The 15,980-nt window shown below is 36.0% G+C and overlaps 1 protein-coding gene across 3 annotated transcripts in view; it reads left to right on the plus strand.

The window, feature by feature from the left end:
* Positions 1-15,980, plus strand: part of LOC149805428 (uncharacterized) — an 89,098-nt gene that overhangs the window by 61,175 nt on the left and 11,943 nt on the right. For all 3 annotated transcript variants that reach the window (XM_089950007.1, XM_089950005.1, XM_089950008.1), the window contains 3 exons: positions 4,698-4,860; positions 8,878-8,964; positions 12,451-15,776. In XM_089950007.1, the coding sequence (XP_089806133.1) occupies positions 4,698-4,860; positions 8,878-8,964; positions 12,451-15,754 (3,554 nt within the window). In that variant the 3' untranslated portion in view covers positions 15,755-15,776. The remainder of the gene's footprint in view (positions 1-4,697; positions 4,861-8,877; positions 8,965-12,450; positions 15,777-15,980) is intronic.

Raw genomic sequence — 15,980 nt, forward strand, 5'->3', positions numbered from 1 at the left:
CTTTTATGCCTTTAGTTACAGTGATGGATTCCATTATTATGTCTTTAGTTACAGTGATGGATTCTATTACTTTTTATGTCTTTAGTTACAGTGATGGATTCCAATACGTTTTGATGTGTTTAGTTACATATGATGGATTCCAATACCTTTTATGCCTTTAGTTACAGTGATGGATTCCATTACTTTTTATGTCTTAAGTTACAATGATGGATTCTATTACTTTTTATGTCTTTAGTTACAGTGATGGATTCCAATACATTTTGATGTGTTTAGTTACAGTGATGGATTCCATTACTTTTTATGTCTTAAGTTACATTGATGGATTCTATTACTTTTTATGTCTTTAGTTACAGTGATGGATTCCAATATGTTTTGATGTGTTTAGTTACATATGATGGATTCCAATACCTTTTATGCCTTTAGTTACAGTGATGGATTCCATTACTTTTTATGTCTTTAGTTACATTGATGGATTCCATTACTTTTTATGTCTTTCGTTACAATGATGGATTCCAATACGTTTTGATGTGTTTAGTTACAGTGATGGATTCCATTACATTTTATGTCTTAAGTTACATTGTTGGATTCCATTACTTTTTATGTCTTTAGTTACAATGATGGATTCCAATACATTTTGATGTGTTTAGTTACATATGATGGATTCCAATATCTTTTATGCCTTTAGTTACAGTGATGGATTCCATTACTTTTTATGTCTTTAGTTACATTGATGGATTCCATTACTTTTTATGTCTTTAGTTACAATGATGGATTCCAATATGTTTTGATGTGTTTAGTTACATATGATGGATTCCAATACCTTTTATGCCTTTAGTTACAGTGATGGATTCCATTACTTTTTATGTCTTTAGTTACATTGATGGATTCCATTACTTTTTATGTCTTTCGTTACAATGATGGATTCCAATACGTTTTGATGTGTTTAGTTACAGTGATGGATTCCATTACATTTTATGTCTTAAGTTACATTGTTGGATTCCATTACTTTTTATGTCTTTAGTTACAATGATGGATTCCAATACATTTTGATGTGTTTAGTTACATATGATGGATTCCAATATCTTTTATGCCTTTAGTTACAGTGATGGATTCCATTACTTTTTATGTCTTAAGTTACATTGATGGATTCTATTACTTTTTATGTCTTTAGTTACAGTGATGGATTCCAATATGTTTTGATGTGTTTAGTTACATATGATGGATTCCAATATCTTTTATGCCTTTAGTTACAGTGATGGATTCCATTACTTTTTATGTCTTTAGTGACAATTATGGATTCCAATATGTTTTGATGTGTTTAGTTACATATGATGGATTCCAATATGTTTCTGAACATATTACAGGATTTAAATGAAGCAGTCACTGGATATGAATGTGTATCCATTTGTTTGTTATGTTCTAATGCAGTTTTCTAATCTTTCACATCTAACTGAACTAAAACCAGTTTTTTTAAGCACAGGTATGTCTTCAAATCATGAATTTGCACTTATTCTTCTTCAGTTTTGTGATTTTTGCTAAATGTTGTATTTTTTTATATTGATGTTATTGACAGGAGGAAGAATATTTACAAAGTTTATCAGAAAAACATTCACTTAATTGTGGCATCTCTCAGTACTATTGGTTTTGAATGAATTGAACAGACACACAGCACTTTGTTTTGAATTGCTGCCAGTGCCATACACTTTTTAGCTTGCATGACTTGTCTCAGTTGTAAACTGTTATTGAAATTAATAGTTCCAGTCATGGTTGGCACATTCTCAGACTATAGTTTACTGAATGAAACAAGTTACTGTCTAACCTTAAGAACAGTTATGAAGGTCAACATGTAATAAACTGTTAAAACATTCCCAACAGTTGGAATCATTAAAAAGTCACTTAAGAGGATTGTAAATGAGAAGGAGAGTGTGTATCAGTCAGCAATATAATAATATTAATTTTAGTGTTGGAATACAAGAAATTTGTCATGCTAAATAGCTACTGGATGCCAAATGTTCAGTTTTCCTGTGAACAAATTTACTTTTTATGTCGACCCCAAATTAATTAGCGGGAAGCATGAGGTAACAGTCACTTTGTCACCAGTGCTAACAGAGTCAGTTTTGGTGAAAGATTCCATTTGCATGTATTTGCTGAACCCCTAGATAGATTCGTACTGCACCTGGCAGGAATTATAATAAACCAAGGCAATTTGTTCTGTAACGTGTGCTTGTTTGCTTAACCATTAAATCAAAGTCACAGTCATAGAAAATAATTTGTGTTACTGTTTTGGTTCAATTGCTTATATTTCATAAACCTGTTGATGGATTTTGTATATTGAAAGAATCATTATAAAGTTAAGACAATTCTTTCTGTGTCTTGCTCATTTGCTGCTTTGACCTTGGGGCCAAGGTCACTGATATATAAAATATGCAGTAAGTTTTTTGGTTAAAGTTATTTGTTTATATTTCCTATCTTAAAAATCAAAATCATGCACACACAGTTATAACTTTTCGGTGGTGTTTAATTATCCAAATCAACAAAATATACATCAGAAGATGAAAGAAAATTATAAAATTAACAGAATAGGGACCTTTTAAACATTGAGGCTCTTTGGTGTATTGGTGACTTCTGAAACAAGCATGGAATGTACAGTTTGATTTATGCAAGTTTAAATTGGATTCCAGTCAGCAACTGTGACTGAAAGAAGAAAAAAAACTACTTTCCATACAATAACTCTATTTGTCCACCATCTACAGTTACCATAATTTGTTGATAGCTTGTACTTGAAATTAGGAAGAACAATATAAAATATGTGGGCAAAGGTTCAAAGGTGAAGGTCAGATGGAATGAAAGAAGCCAACTAGTTTCTGCATATTGACTAAAGTTCTCCACTAACTACAAATTCCAAACTTCATGGATGGTCTGCATCTGGGATAAGAAAACAATCAATTTCCAAGTAAAATGGTGAAAGGTCAAGATCAGTGTTAAAAATTAAAAATAATTTCCAAACAATAACTTTAGTTTTTTTATACCATCTAAAATTACCAAGCTGTGTGGATAGTTTGTACTTGCAGCAAGGAAGAAGCGAATTGATTTGGGGGTGAAAAGGTCAAGGTCACTGACTGGAAGAAGTAAACTGGTATCTGCACAATAATATTAGTTATACATCACAGACCTGGCATAAAGTTGTGAATGTCTTGCACTTGGGGGTTAAGGAAGAAGCATTTTGACATTGGGGTAAAAATTCAAAAGTTTAAAGGTCAAGGAAGAAGAAAAATCATTTTTGCATCATGACATTAGTTCTAGACCATATACATTGAACAAAGTTTGTGGAGGTCATGTACTTAGAGTAAGGAAGAGGTCTGTTGACAGTAGGGTTAAAAGTAATGGTCAAAGCTGCCTAAAGAAGAATGGGTTTGGGAGAAACACATTTCTATAGTAAGTTCAGTGACCAGACTTTGTGGATTGTTTGCACTTAGGGTGATAAAGAATCCCTATAGGTTCTGCACCTGAAGGTTAGATATTATTTAAAGTGATAGTAAGTCTAATAAAAAAAATAATTGTTTCTGCACATTAAGTTAGTTGAAGACTGCATACGTTGACTAAAAGTCTAAGTCATTGAGACCTATTTGTCAATAATTTCCATTATCAAGCATGTACTTCAAGTACCAACATGGATGATTCCTTTATACAATGGGCTGGGTGTATAATGTGCTATTTACAGTATTATTTTCACCTTAGGTGGCACTCTCTCCACTTGGTTATCTTCACTTCCTGAACTTCAGGGGTAAATTTTTTAAAAAAAGAGCCAATAAGGTTTTTTTAATACATTTTATCAAATTTGGTAATTCATCCATTGCACTTTCAGAAGCTGGTATTGTCTAGTTGGGAAAAATTCATTTTCCTAATTTTAATAGGTGGAATATAGACTAATTCATGCTGATTTTTTTAGCACAAGGGAGCAGTCATTTTTGTTAGCAGTGTACTTAGATCATGTACAATTTCCATAAGTACAATATCCAAAGAAATGTCAGCCACATTACATCAAATTAGCATAGAGGTATGCCAACATTCTCTCCACTGTGCATGTTTCAAATGCAAACAACTTCACCTTACCTTACATATGTCACTCTCCCAAAAGTACATAATAACTAGTGAGTGCCCCCTTTCAGATCACTGCCATCTCAAGTTCAAGTCCTGGGCTCATTCATTGTGGCTAGTAAGAAAGCTTGCCAGCAGCTTCTTGTGTGTCAGTGGTTCTTTCTTGGGTTTTCCCAGGTTATTTTTTGCCAGTGAATATATAGCCTATCATGTGCTGAAAAATGGTGTTTAAAACCAAAACAAAACAACAATTGTCATGAATTTTTACAATTTCATTATTTTTGCCATTTTGTAATTACATTGATCTGTCAGTGTAACTCTGTCAGTGTAATTACATTGATCTGTCATTGTAACTCTGTCAGTGGGAGTCACAAAAGTGTAGTGTGTCATAGGCGACTTTATTACCATTACATAAAATAATAAGATTCAAAGGTATACTCACCTTAAAAAAAGACCATGTTAAACTACGATGTCTTTCATTGATGAATACTTTGTCTTATATGTTTAGAGTCATGTGCTAATTCCCATAACTTTCAAGCTTTGTACAAAGGTAGCGATGATAGTGTGAAACATGTATGGTTGTTATTATGCATTATCAGCTACTCTCCCAATCGTGAATGTGTGGAGTGTGAGGAAGGTCATGCAGGAGAAGAAGCAGCAGAAGCTGGAGGAGATTCTTCCCAACTCCCAGGAAGATGAGGAAGAGATGCTAAATCAAGCTCTGGAACTCAGCAGACGGACTGCCAAGGAGGAGCAAGAGAGGTATAGTGTACTTCATATCTTGTGTATAACCCACACTCAGATGCAAGCAGCATAGACCCTGATTCACTGCAGTGGAATAATGCACTTGCAGATCTGAGTCCATGCTGTTCCATGAAAATCATAATTGAAACAAAACAGTTCAGACCCCGAGTTCCTGATTCAACATGTGACACCAGATTTTGATGTACATTTCAGTGCATGCTATAAATAGCCATGTAGGGTATGTGTTTCAGTTGTCAGTGTTTGTAATACCAGTGCAATATTTATCTTACAGGAAGTGCCACACTACTTTGACATGAGTGTGTATTCCATACTGCAAGATTGTTCATTTGTTTGGTGTTAAACAGTTCATACATTTTTCTACTGTGCTAGCAATAATTACCTTGCCCTGAAACTCAACACAGCAACCAACCCAGCCATACACCCCTTGTGGTCATAAGCTTGGCAGTCTAACCACTGAGCCACCATGACTCATCCTTATTGCTAGAGGTATAAACACTCAGTTTTATTTGCAACTCATGTGACCATAATGTTTTTCCCCAGAACCTCCCAGAAGGACACTTCAAGTGCTAATTTTGTGATCAGATGGACACTTATTTTATTACAAATTGTTATAATTATTGTTGTTGTTTTCTGCAAGGGTAGCGATTGACTTAAAGTTCTAAAATCTTGTTTCATACATGTATATAGTTTGCTTACAATTCTCCATTAGTAAAACACTTTTCTCATTTTTAACTATTTTTCTTTCTGTAGCAGAAGATGCATTTATTTGTAATTCTTGAAAGGAAATATAATACATGATAGTTAAGAAGCACAGATTAAAACTCTTTTCAGTAAGAACAGTCTTCATTAATTTCTTGAATATGGGTGACATTTAAAAATTTTCCAAATTGTATTAGGCCTGGTTTATTCTTCCTCTTCTCCCTCATTATTCTTCTTTCATGCTTCCTTTAAATTCCTTGGGTGAGCAATGGTCCAGTTTATTGAATGGCTGAATCTGTGTGTTTACTTGTTCGATATCATTTTAATTTTAAATTAGTGATATAACCAGGTAGTAGCATTAGTTGTATCCTTGGATTTTGTCTTTTGGAGAATGGATTCATACTTATTAAAATGGTAGTGTAGATTTTCCGTTTGACTTTGAACATTAAATAGACTAGTAAACTTTGTGAATGTCATAATTTATGAACTAAGCAACTTTCGAAACCTGCAAGAAGCTTTTGGCTGAAACACATTTTTCTGGGTCATTATGAATGGTCATGTAGCCAGGTATCCGTTGGCATCTTTTATGTGGGAATGAAATCCTTGTTTGGGTATGCATGGCAATTAAATTATTGCCTAGGTATGTGTGGCAATGAAATTCTTGTTTAGGAATTTTGGAGTTTATATATTGGTGAGAATTATATTTCTGTTTAGGAATTAAACTCTTGTTTAGGTCTGTGTCTTTTCAATATCTGTGCTATTTCTTGGTTGTAACTCATATAAGACTTTCTTCAAAGCTTATATGTTACAGGAGCATAGTCAAAGTCAACATTGGGCTGATGGGTTTTGTGAGTAATTTTGAAGGATCTATAAATCACATTCTCCAACCTCCACCTCTTATCTATTCTCATTGCTAATAAAATGGATGCTTAATGTATTTAATGCAGTAACCAATTTTGTGAACACCATTTATTCATTAATACCTATTAGACCTCACATTTATATCTCTGGAAGAGCATACACTTCCACTCCATGATGGGATTTGGCATGCAGCCCTCATCCAAGGGGAGATCAATGATGTACGACCTCTCTCTTGGTAAGATGAGTATGTATTAGTACCTTTTGCTTGGGAGGACTGGATTTGCTTAGTTGTGGTTGCACTGGTAACATAAAGTAATTGGGTAAATATTATCAAAGTAAAAACTTCGAAATTAGTTTTCATGAAAGTTTAGAATAAGAACCAACTTTCATGCTTGTGAAAAGTGAGAATAAATACTGTAAATCCAATTGGTCCAAATTTATTGTAGGATAAACATTTGATCTCAATTTGATAAAATGAACTAGATTTATGTTGACATACCCGAGGGGAAAAAACCAAATTAATTCTAGTCAAAGATCTAATCCAGTCAGTAATGTAAGTTAAATCCTAATGTTTAGTGAATTTGATTTTTTCCTTCTGATTATTTCATCATATACCAATGATAGCATGTTCAGTGAGACAGATTAGACAGTTAATTGAAACAGTTACATCAGTAATTGAATATATTATGAAATAACCTAGTCATATATAAAGTGTTATTGTCTGTAAGTGCTTTGGAAACCTCATCATGGGATGGAATATCATGTCCAAAGGGTTCCTGTCCCATAATGCCACCCCTTCTGCAGCAGGAATATGGCCTTACACGAGAGGTAGCCCTTCTCGAGGCCAATCACACATAATAATGACATCTGAAGTAAGAAAGGCATAACTAATTTTGAAATATTTAATATTTGCATTATGGAATGAATGTGAACAGATCTTTGTTAGTGTCATTTAAAATAATTAATCACAGTCCAAACCTTTAGAAAAACTTGTTACCAAAGTCAGTGTACACAAAAACTTTCTGGTAGCAAATTTCTCAGCAGTGATCACTTTCCCTCTTTTCATTCATTCTAATTACTTTTTACCAAACTGAGAATACCACTCTCAGCCTAATTTGCAACTTTTACAAAAGCAGTGAACTTGCCACATGAACTTGTTATAGTGTGTGTGTGTGTGTGTGTGTGTGATTTGGATTTTTAACGTAGCTTTAAAAAAAAATCAGGACTGCTCCAGTGACCTGGTGGTTAGAGCATCAGCCTAGGATGTGGGAGGTCATGGGTTTGAACCCCAGCTGAGTCATACCAAAGACCTCAAACAAAATGGTTCTAACAGCTGCCTTGCTAGGCACTCAGCGTTAAGAGGTTAGTGTTAGGACTGGTCGGCCTGGTGTCAGGATAATGTGACTGGGTGGGATATCTTTCTACATGTCTGTGGCATGATGCCCCAGTGCTAGACATCACTTTAAAACTGCCACACTGCAGACATTGTAGCGATATGACTGGAAAATTGTTAAAGCTACGTTAAAAATCTAAATCACACACACACACAATTTTTCAATCATGTCACTACGATGTCTGCTGTGTGGCAGTTTATAGTGATGCCTAGCACTGGGGCATCATGTCGCAGACATGTAGCATGATGTCCCACCCAGTCACATTATCTTGACACCAGGCCGACCAGTCCTAACACTAACCTCTTAATGCTGAGTGCCAAGCAAGGCAACTGTTATTACCATTTTTGTAAGTTTTTGATATGACTTGGTCGGGGATCGAACCCACAACCTCCCACATTATTCGAGGCAGACACTCCTACCACTACGCCACCAGAGTGGTATGAACTTGTTATAGGTACCCATTGAATGTGTTTTGTACTCAATGCTGGAGAAACAAGAAGGCTCTTTTTATCATTTTTACATGGAGGCAACCTGATTTCCTGCTGTTTTGAGCTGAAAAGCATTGTGCTTCTCAGCTGTTAGCTTTTTTGGTCTTGATAATTGGTGGCAGTAATGATAGCCAGTAATTGTCCATGTGTTGAAATCCAACAACTAAGAAACAGTTGCTATTTGTGTGAATCAAAGTTAGGTACACTATCAACATATTGGAATAAATGGCACTTAAAATTTAGAAATGAAACAATATGACACTTCCATTTGCTATTTCCAGTATGTGTCCACTGATGATGGGTAAATTTGAGAGTTTTTTGTTGCATTAATATACTCTAAGCATTGGCCGTATTTGGAGTGAATTTTCGAGAGGGGAAACCTAAAAAATATAAAATCTCTCAATGAAGCAAAGGGATCCTGGCTGTAAATAGCAAGTGTCCACATTATCAGGGGGACTGCTGTATTAGGTCTCATGATCATTCTTGTATGCACATAATTATTCAGTAGTGAAAATTCTATGTAAGACACATATCTGCCCATTCTGTCGTTTCATGTATTTTATCTTCTTTAGGCTTTACAAAAATATTGCCAAAAAGAGTGACTCTAAAACAACAGGGAAAGCCATGCCCCCAAGGTCAACACTGGTGCCTCCTTTCAAGTAAGTTATAACGTGTAATAATACAAGGACAGCTGTTTTTACCCTAACATGTGTAGTAATAAAGGGACAGCTGTTTTGACTCTAACATTCATAGTAATACTTTTTACCCTAACATGTGTAGCAATACAGGGACAACTGTTTTACCCTAACATGTAATAATACAGGGATGGCTGTTTTTACTGTAACATGTGTAGTAGTAATACAGAGACAGTTTTGTTTACTCTGATATGTGTTAGTAATATGGTGACAGCTTTTATTTTACTCTAACATGTGTAGAAATACAGGGACAGATTTTTCCCACCATCTTACCTTTTTGTCTTATACCTCTCAGTGTCTAATTGATGACTGTATATGGTTTTTAGGGATCATTTCCATGCATAAAATCACTTGTTATTCAGTTAAGAGTCCAGCTGTCAGGATCATCATCATTAACTTTTGACCATTCATTGCACTTGCTTGCATCACTGACCTATTCATTATAAACTGAAATTACATTACTTTGTATTGTATTGAGTCTATTTTACTTGGCAGACCATGAAGGTGTGGTAAATCAGGACAGTTTTGTTTTTTTCTTTTTTTTTTCAATAGCTATAATTGGCAGTTTCTTAATTACTCCTTAGTTAGAAATTGTTATTTGTAGTGGAACCTTCCTTTATAGGCTTATCAATTTAAAAGAAACCCGTACGTAAAGGACATAATTTATAGACCTTTTCTTTGCCAGTATTTCTGGCTTATGGACTGATGACTTCTGCCCATAGATCCCATCTGTCTGTTAATCCAATAGGCATATAGGCTTATATAATCAAGATCTAACAGGCCTTGGATAATGAGTGAGATCCGTGAATATTAATGAAGTAATCTTGCATCTGACTGTAGACATTGGGGCCCTTGGTGGCCAAGTGGTCTAAACTGCTCAACTTTACCGATCACTGCCATCTCACCTTTGTCAGCATGGGTTCAAATCTCAGGCTAGGCCAATGTGGGCATGTCAGAATGCTGCAAGTAGCTTCCCGTGGGTCAGTGATTCTTTTATGGTCTTTCCACAGATTCTTCCCACCAGTTATACTGGCTGCCATGTATAACCAATCTTGCACTTATAATTTGTATTAAACTCAAAACAACAATAACTTTAGTCATGAGGTGAATGCATATTGATGAGGTCATCTGGTATCAAGCTTGTCAAAACTTTAGGGACTATATCTGATATTGTAATGTTCTAGAAGCATTGCTGTACGGTAATAAAAACTTTCCTACTGCTGAATCATCCACCCTTTTATATACATAGCTAAGGAGCTAAATATAGGCTTGAAGTTAGTTGTAGTATGTATGCCATGTAATAAACATGCCTGTTTCAACAGGTCTTTTACTCTGACTACAAAACTCAAATATTTCAGATATGATTTTTATCAAACGTTAGTATTATCAAGATACCCAGTGAGCAAGGTCTGCTGATATTAATAAAATTTAGCACAGTTAGAAATTGTTTTCAGTTCATATGCTGTATAATCAATTTGTTTTCTTTTTTAATAAGCCATTCTTCTTACTCTAAAGAAAACCAATGCAAGTAACCTATTGTGTTGATTATTGAGAATCACAGGTTTGGTCTGAAACAGAGCTCATCCTTTTGTCAAATAATGCAAACCAGGTTTTATTATAATAAAAAAAAAAGTAGAGAACAAGATGCATGCATTTAAATAGAACAGTTTATAAAATCTGGCAAAATAATAAACTTTAGGGACGAAATAAATAATTTGTAATTTATAAATGAAAAAAGTATAAAAAGGAAAATTTTTAATTAAAGTTAAATAACTGAAAAATGCTAGAGGAGTTGGACTTTTTTAAGCTTTAAAACACAGAAAGAGGACTAATCAGTAGTGCTTTACAACACAGTCAGAAAGAGGACTAATCAATAGTGCTTTAAAACACAGTCAGAAAGAGGACTAATCAGTAGTGCTTTAAAACACAGTCAGAAAGAGGACTAATCAATAGTGCTTTACAACACAGTCAGAAAGAGGACTAATCAATAGTGCTTTACATATCTAAAAACAGAATATGTGAGTGGTGTAATACAGCACTCAGGTTCAGCACATCATGCTTGTTAAAGAATTCATTGAATGACCATTTGATCACTCTCTGAAAGTTAGACATGTAGGATAGTTATAGTTAGACATGTAGGATAGTTACAGTTAGACATGTAGGATAGTTATAGTTAGACATGTAGGATAGTTATAGTGATTTGGGCTATGGTCTGTTTCTCCAAGATAAGAGTTTGCATTCAGATTGGTTACACTGACACTATAGCTAGCAGCATTATGTAACTTTGAATAGATATGCCTCATGATGAGTAAGACACCCTTTTGTGAAAACTATATCACTGTGACCTATATTTTCCACCACCTTTGAGCTTAGTTTCTCAGAAACAATGGCCTGTAGTTATTTAACTTTATCCGGCTGAGTCATACCAAAAACTTATAAAAACGGTACTAACAGATGCCTTGCTAGGTGCCCAGCATTAAAAGGGTAGAGTTAGGACTGATCAGCCTGGTGTCAGAATAATGTGACTGGGTGGGACATCATGCTACATGTCTGTGGCATGATGCCCCAGTGCTAAACATCACTTTAAAACTGCCACACTGCAGACATTGTAGTGATATGACTGGAAAATTTAAAAGTCCTGATGACACACACACATCACACATTATTTAACTTGTGTGTGTGTGTGTGTGTGTGTGTGTGTGTGTGTGTCTGATGAAGAGTATCACACTCTTCAGTAAAAACTAGATCACTGTGAGGTATATTTCCCACTCTATTAATCAGATTAATCTTTGTGTTTAGCTTGTTTTCTCAGACACTATTACCTGCTGTGTAATGTAAGTTGGCATACAGAGGAGTACTACACTCTTTAATCATAACTAAGTCACTATGACTTGTATTTTGTACACCAGTGATCTGTGTTAACTTTTTTCATTTAGATGAATGTTTCAGACTCTATTATTTCAGGGTAATATAATACAGTACATACGATACATGGTAAATGTACCTGACCATTTAGATAAAAGCTATGTAATCAGGTATACCAATAAATGGTGGTTTTCTTGTCTTTCTTCTAAGTTGTTACAAGTTTCACATTTGAAGGATACCTGTTTAGAAAGGCAAATATCCACTTGAATGCCCCTTTAGACAGGTCTCATTTTATCTTATATTCATTAGCAGATGGCTAGACATAGTGATCACTTTATGGGAGCAATTTCAATGGCTGCATCTGGGTTATGAACATGAAGAGTCCGTGTGAGAAGGTGTTTTTCTTTTCTTTAAATATACATGGGTTTGGTTTCGTTCTTTATGTCACACCAACACAAGTAGGTTATATAGTGTTAGATATATATTTTGACAAAACAGCGTTCTGAATTTTTTTATTGTGACCCTGTTGATGGCATGTCTCTGATAACTGTATGACCTGTTGTATTTAATTTATTGGTATTCCAGACTCCAGGACCTAGGAGGACTGCAGAGTATATGGGACATAGAAGTCTCCAAGCCTTCTCATTTCCTTGCTAGCACCTCAGTGTCTCACAATCCTGCCAGCCAGTTTTCCCCTACTTATGCTGAATCTGTAAAACCCAAATCAACAGGTCTTAGCTGGACCCTCCCATCAAGTCCACCCACCACTAGTGCCCTCAGTTCCTTACCATCCCCCACATATGCTGAACTGGTAATAACAAAACCCTTTTCTCCAGTCAAGTGCCCTTCCTTGACAGCCCATTCTGAGCAAGGAATTATAGGCAGGCAACAGTCTGTCGATCAGTATCAGAGTGAAATCCAACCAATAACAACTTGGGAAAACCAGCAGGACCATGTTGCCCTAAACTGTAACAACTCATCCTCCTTCTTTGTGGAAAGCACCTCCAAAATGGGATCTTGGACAAGGAAACCTTTTAATCATCAGTTGGATTTTGGAACAAAATACAGCCATAAACCAATTGTATCAGTCATGCCACCCACTACTCTTGCCAAAGGTGAGAAACAGGATAGTGAACAACCACATGTGCCACTTACACCACCAGGCTTTGTCCTTGGTAGTCAGCAACATAAAGGCCACCAAGGACTAGTACCACTCTTGCCACCAAGTTCGTTCAGTAGACAACAACAGGGTTGCTACCAAAGTCCTACTTCATCTAGAGTCCCCTATTCCATTCATACAAGACAGAAACAGGAAGAGGGCACACAAATATATTCAGATGAAAAAGTTTCCCAAGCCTCTGTAAGAGTGAAAGCTTGGAATCCTTCACTGGTTAAGATTGAAGAAAATGATTCTCATATACATACAGTTAGTATGACCACTGGTTCATCCACCAAGTTTTCTCCCACTTTTTGTGGTAAAGAACCTGAATATTCTGTCAGGCAACAGCACCCTCTCCCACAGAAGACACATACAGCTGCTGAACCTCCTTCCAAGGTTGAAAGACAAGAAATAATTGGTCATTCTTTTTGCAAGGCCAATACCACTGTGTTTGCAACTGTTCAGAATTTACAACTTAATATGGAAGTAGATATGCAATCAGGAAAAGTGGATGATGACTGGAAGATGATTGAAGAAGACTGGGATGCTGAGGTCGATGAGGTGATTGCCAAAAGAAAACCATTTATTGAGGACATGGGGAAGGGTAAAAAGAAGCTCTGGTCATGTAATAGTATCATACAGGAGAAGATGGTGTTTCCGTGTAGGAAGGATTTTGCACCTTCGATTCATGAATTTAAAGTGAGAAAAGAAAAACAAGAGCCAGAACTTTGTGGAGTTGGGCCTGACAATGCAGAGCATAAATCAGAACTTTGTCAGAAAGAAGACTTGGTAAAAGGGAGTTCCAAGTTTGGTTTTGGTTACTGTGGTTCAGCCGCAGCAAGTAGAAGAGTGAGTACAGTATGTAAAGGAGGCTTCAAACAAAGGCATTCTAATAGAAATACTTCAGAATTAAATAAAAATCAAAGTAGAATGCATGGAAAAAAGAAATGTGATACAGTCACTTGGTCTTTCAACAAATCAGTATTTAAAAGCTTTCCAGAAGAGACTTCTCTACCAGCAAGAGAGACCAATAAATTAGATAGAAACAAACTGAACAAAAACAACTTGAGTAGTGACTGTGATACAACAGACCTAAGTCCACATGCACATAGTACTTGTTCAGGGAAAGAACCAAGAACCATTCCACCCAGTATCCAGCAGCATAATTTGCAAACCAAGCAACCACCATTAAGACAGCCAGGTAAACCAGTTTCATTATTTCCTCAGACTGAAAACTGGGATGATGAAATTGACAGTGTCCCATATGTCCATGTTGATGTAGCACCCAAAGAGGTAATCCCTAATGGAGAATGTTTAAATCAGGACACGCTGGCAAATCAATTCAGTTGCATTCTCAGTATGGAAGAGGCTGTAAGTAAAACCATTAACAATAAGACCACGGCTAAGAGAATGGATGCTCGAGAAATGCATGATTCGTTCACCACACATAAGGGTGCCAGTTTAGAAAACAAGAGGCTTGACATAGAGATTGGACATGCAGATATGAGTAGATTCCAGTTTGATATGGAAAATAAAAACTGTTCGTTGCTGAAAAGTAATCAGTTCTTGCCTCAGAACAATTTTGCCTCAGATGAAAAGGGGGATAGACTTCGTCCAACCAGATTGCCACATTTTTCCAAGTTCTTAAATGTGACATCAGCCATGTCACTTGGACCAAGATTTACCACAACAGAGCCTAAATCAACTGGTCCTGACTTTATTGAGATGAATTCCATTGTAACAGAACCATCCAAAGACCAGACATCAGAATCCAAGACTGTGAATGGTCAGACAGAGAGTATCACTATATTGGAAGAGACTGAAGCTACTAACAACAGTGATGCCAACTATCTGAACTCTCTACTATCAGGTTTACCACCACATTTGGTGCAAGCATATTTGCAGTATGTAGCCCTGACTAGTTTCAACTCAATGAACATGGCACCTGCGTGTCTAATGCCTGGCATGTGGTCTGATTTAGGAATGATGTTTTCTCCATTCTGCCCTAATACGTGGATGTATCCACATAGTTCCATGCTGAATCCTCTCATGCCAACGACCTATCCAGCGTTTTCTTATTCTCTGCAGCAACAGTTACAACATCAACAACAGCAGCAACATCAACAGCATGAAGGCTCTCTAAATGAAAAATCAAATGAGTCTCTTTCCCAATTAAACACTGAGATTGGAAATATAGCAGCTAATCAGGAATATAATCAAAAACTTCAAGATGCCAGAGGTTGTCCACTGATGCCTTCTGACCAAGCAAGTCAGATAGAAGAGGTGAACAACCAGTCATCAGCTGCAATTTATTTTGCTGACAGTCAATCAGAAGCAAAGATGCAGGTTGATGGGAACCAGTATGGAGCAGCCATGCATGTTGATAACAGCAGGTCAACAGCTGGAATGTATTATGATTCAACAAATCTTACTGCTACTCAGAGTAGAAACCAGATCGAGTCAAATTCAGGATGCCTTGAAAATGGAGGACATTTGATTCAGATGGATTCAAACAGGAATAATAATGATTCACAAAAAAAAACTAAAACTGATGGTCCAAGACCTTTTCACCATCCACAACTTCCATTAAGTAAAACAAGAATGTGTGACATGAAGAACTCATCATCTGAAAACAGCTCCAATACATGCAGTGAAAATGACAGTCATGACTCAGACAGAAAGAATTCCCTTCCCCCAGGGCTTCATCATGTGAGAGAAAATGAAATGTAAGCTTGTTGAAGATCAGAATCAGGTGAGCAAACAGAAGGAATTTAAGCAACATTTGAAATGCCGTTGTTCAGGCTAGTGGATGGGAAAATTGGCCATTTTGATTTGTCTAATGAGCCTTTTTTCCTGTCAAAAAAATGCTTTCAGATCAGGAAACTCATGAATTTTGTTTCAATCAAAAAACACTTACTGCTTTATTATGATCATGTCTGAAAATTTCTGCAGTCAT

The sequence above is a fragment of the Sinohyriopsis cumingii genome, chromosome 2 (genome assembly GCF_028554795.1).
Source record: "Sinohyriopsis cumingii isolate HCF-2022 chromosome 2, ASM2855479v2, whole genome shotgun sequence".
Taxonomy (NCBI): Eukaryota; Metazoa; Mollusca; class Bivalvia; order Unionida; family Unionidae; genus Sinohyriopsis; species Sinohyriopsis cumingii.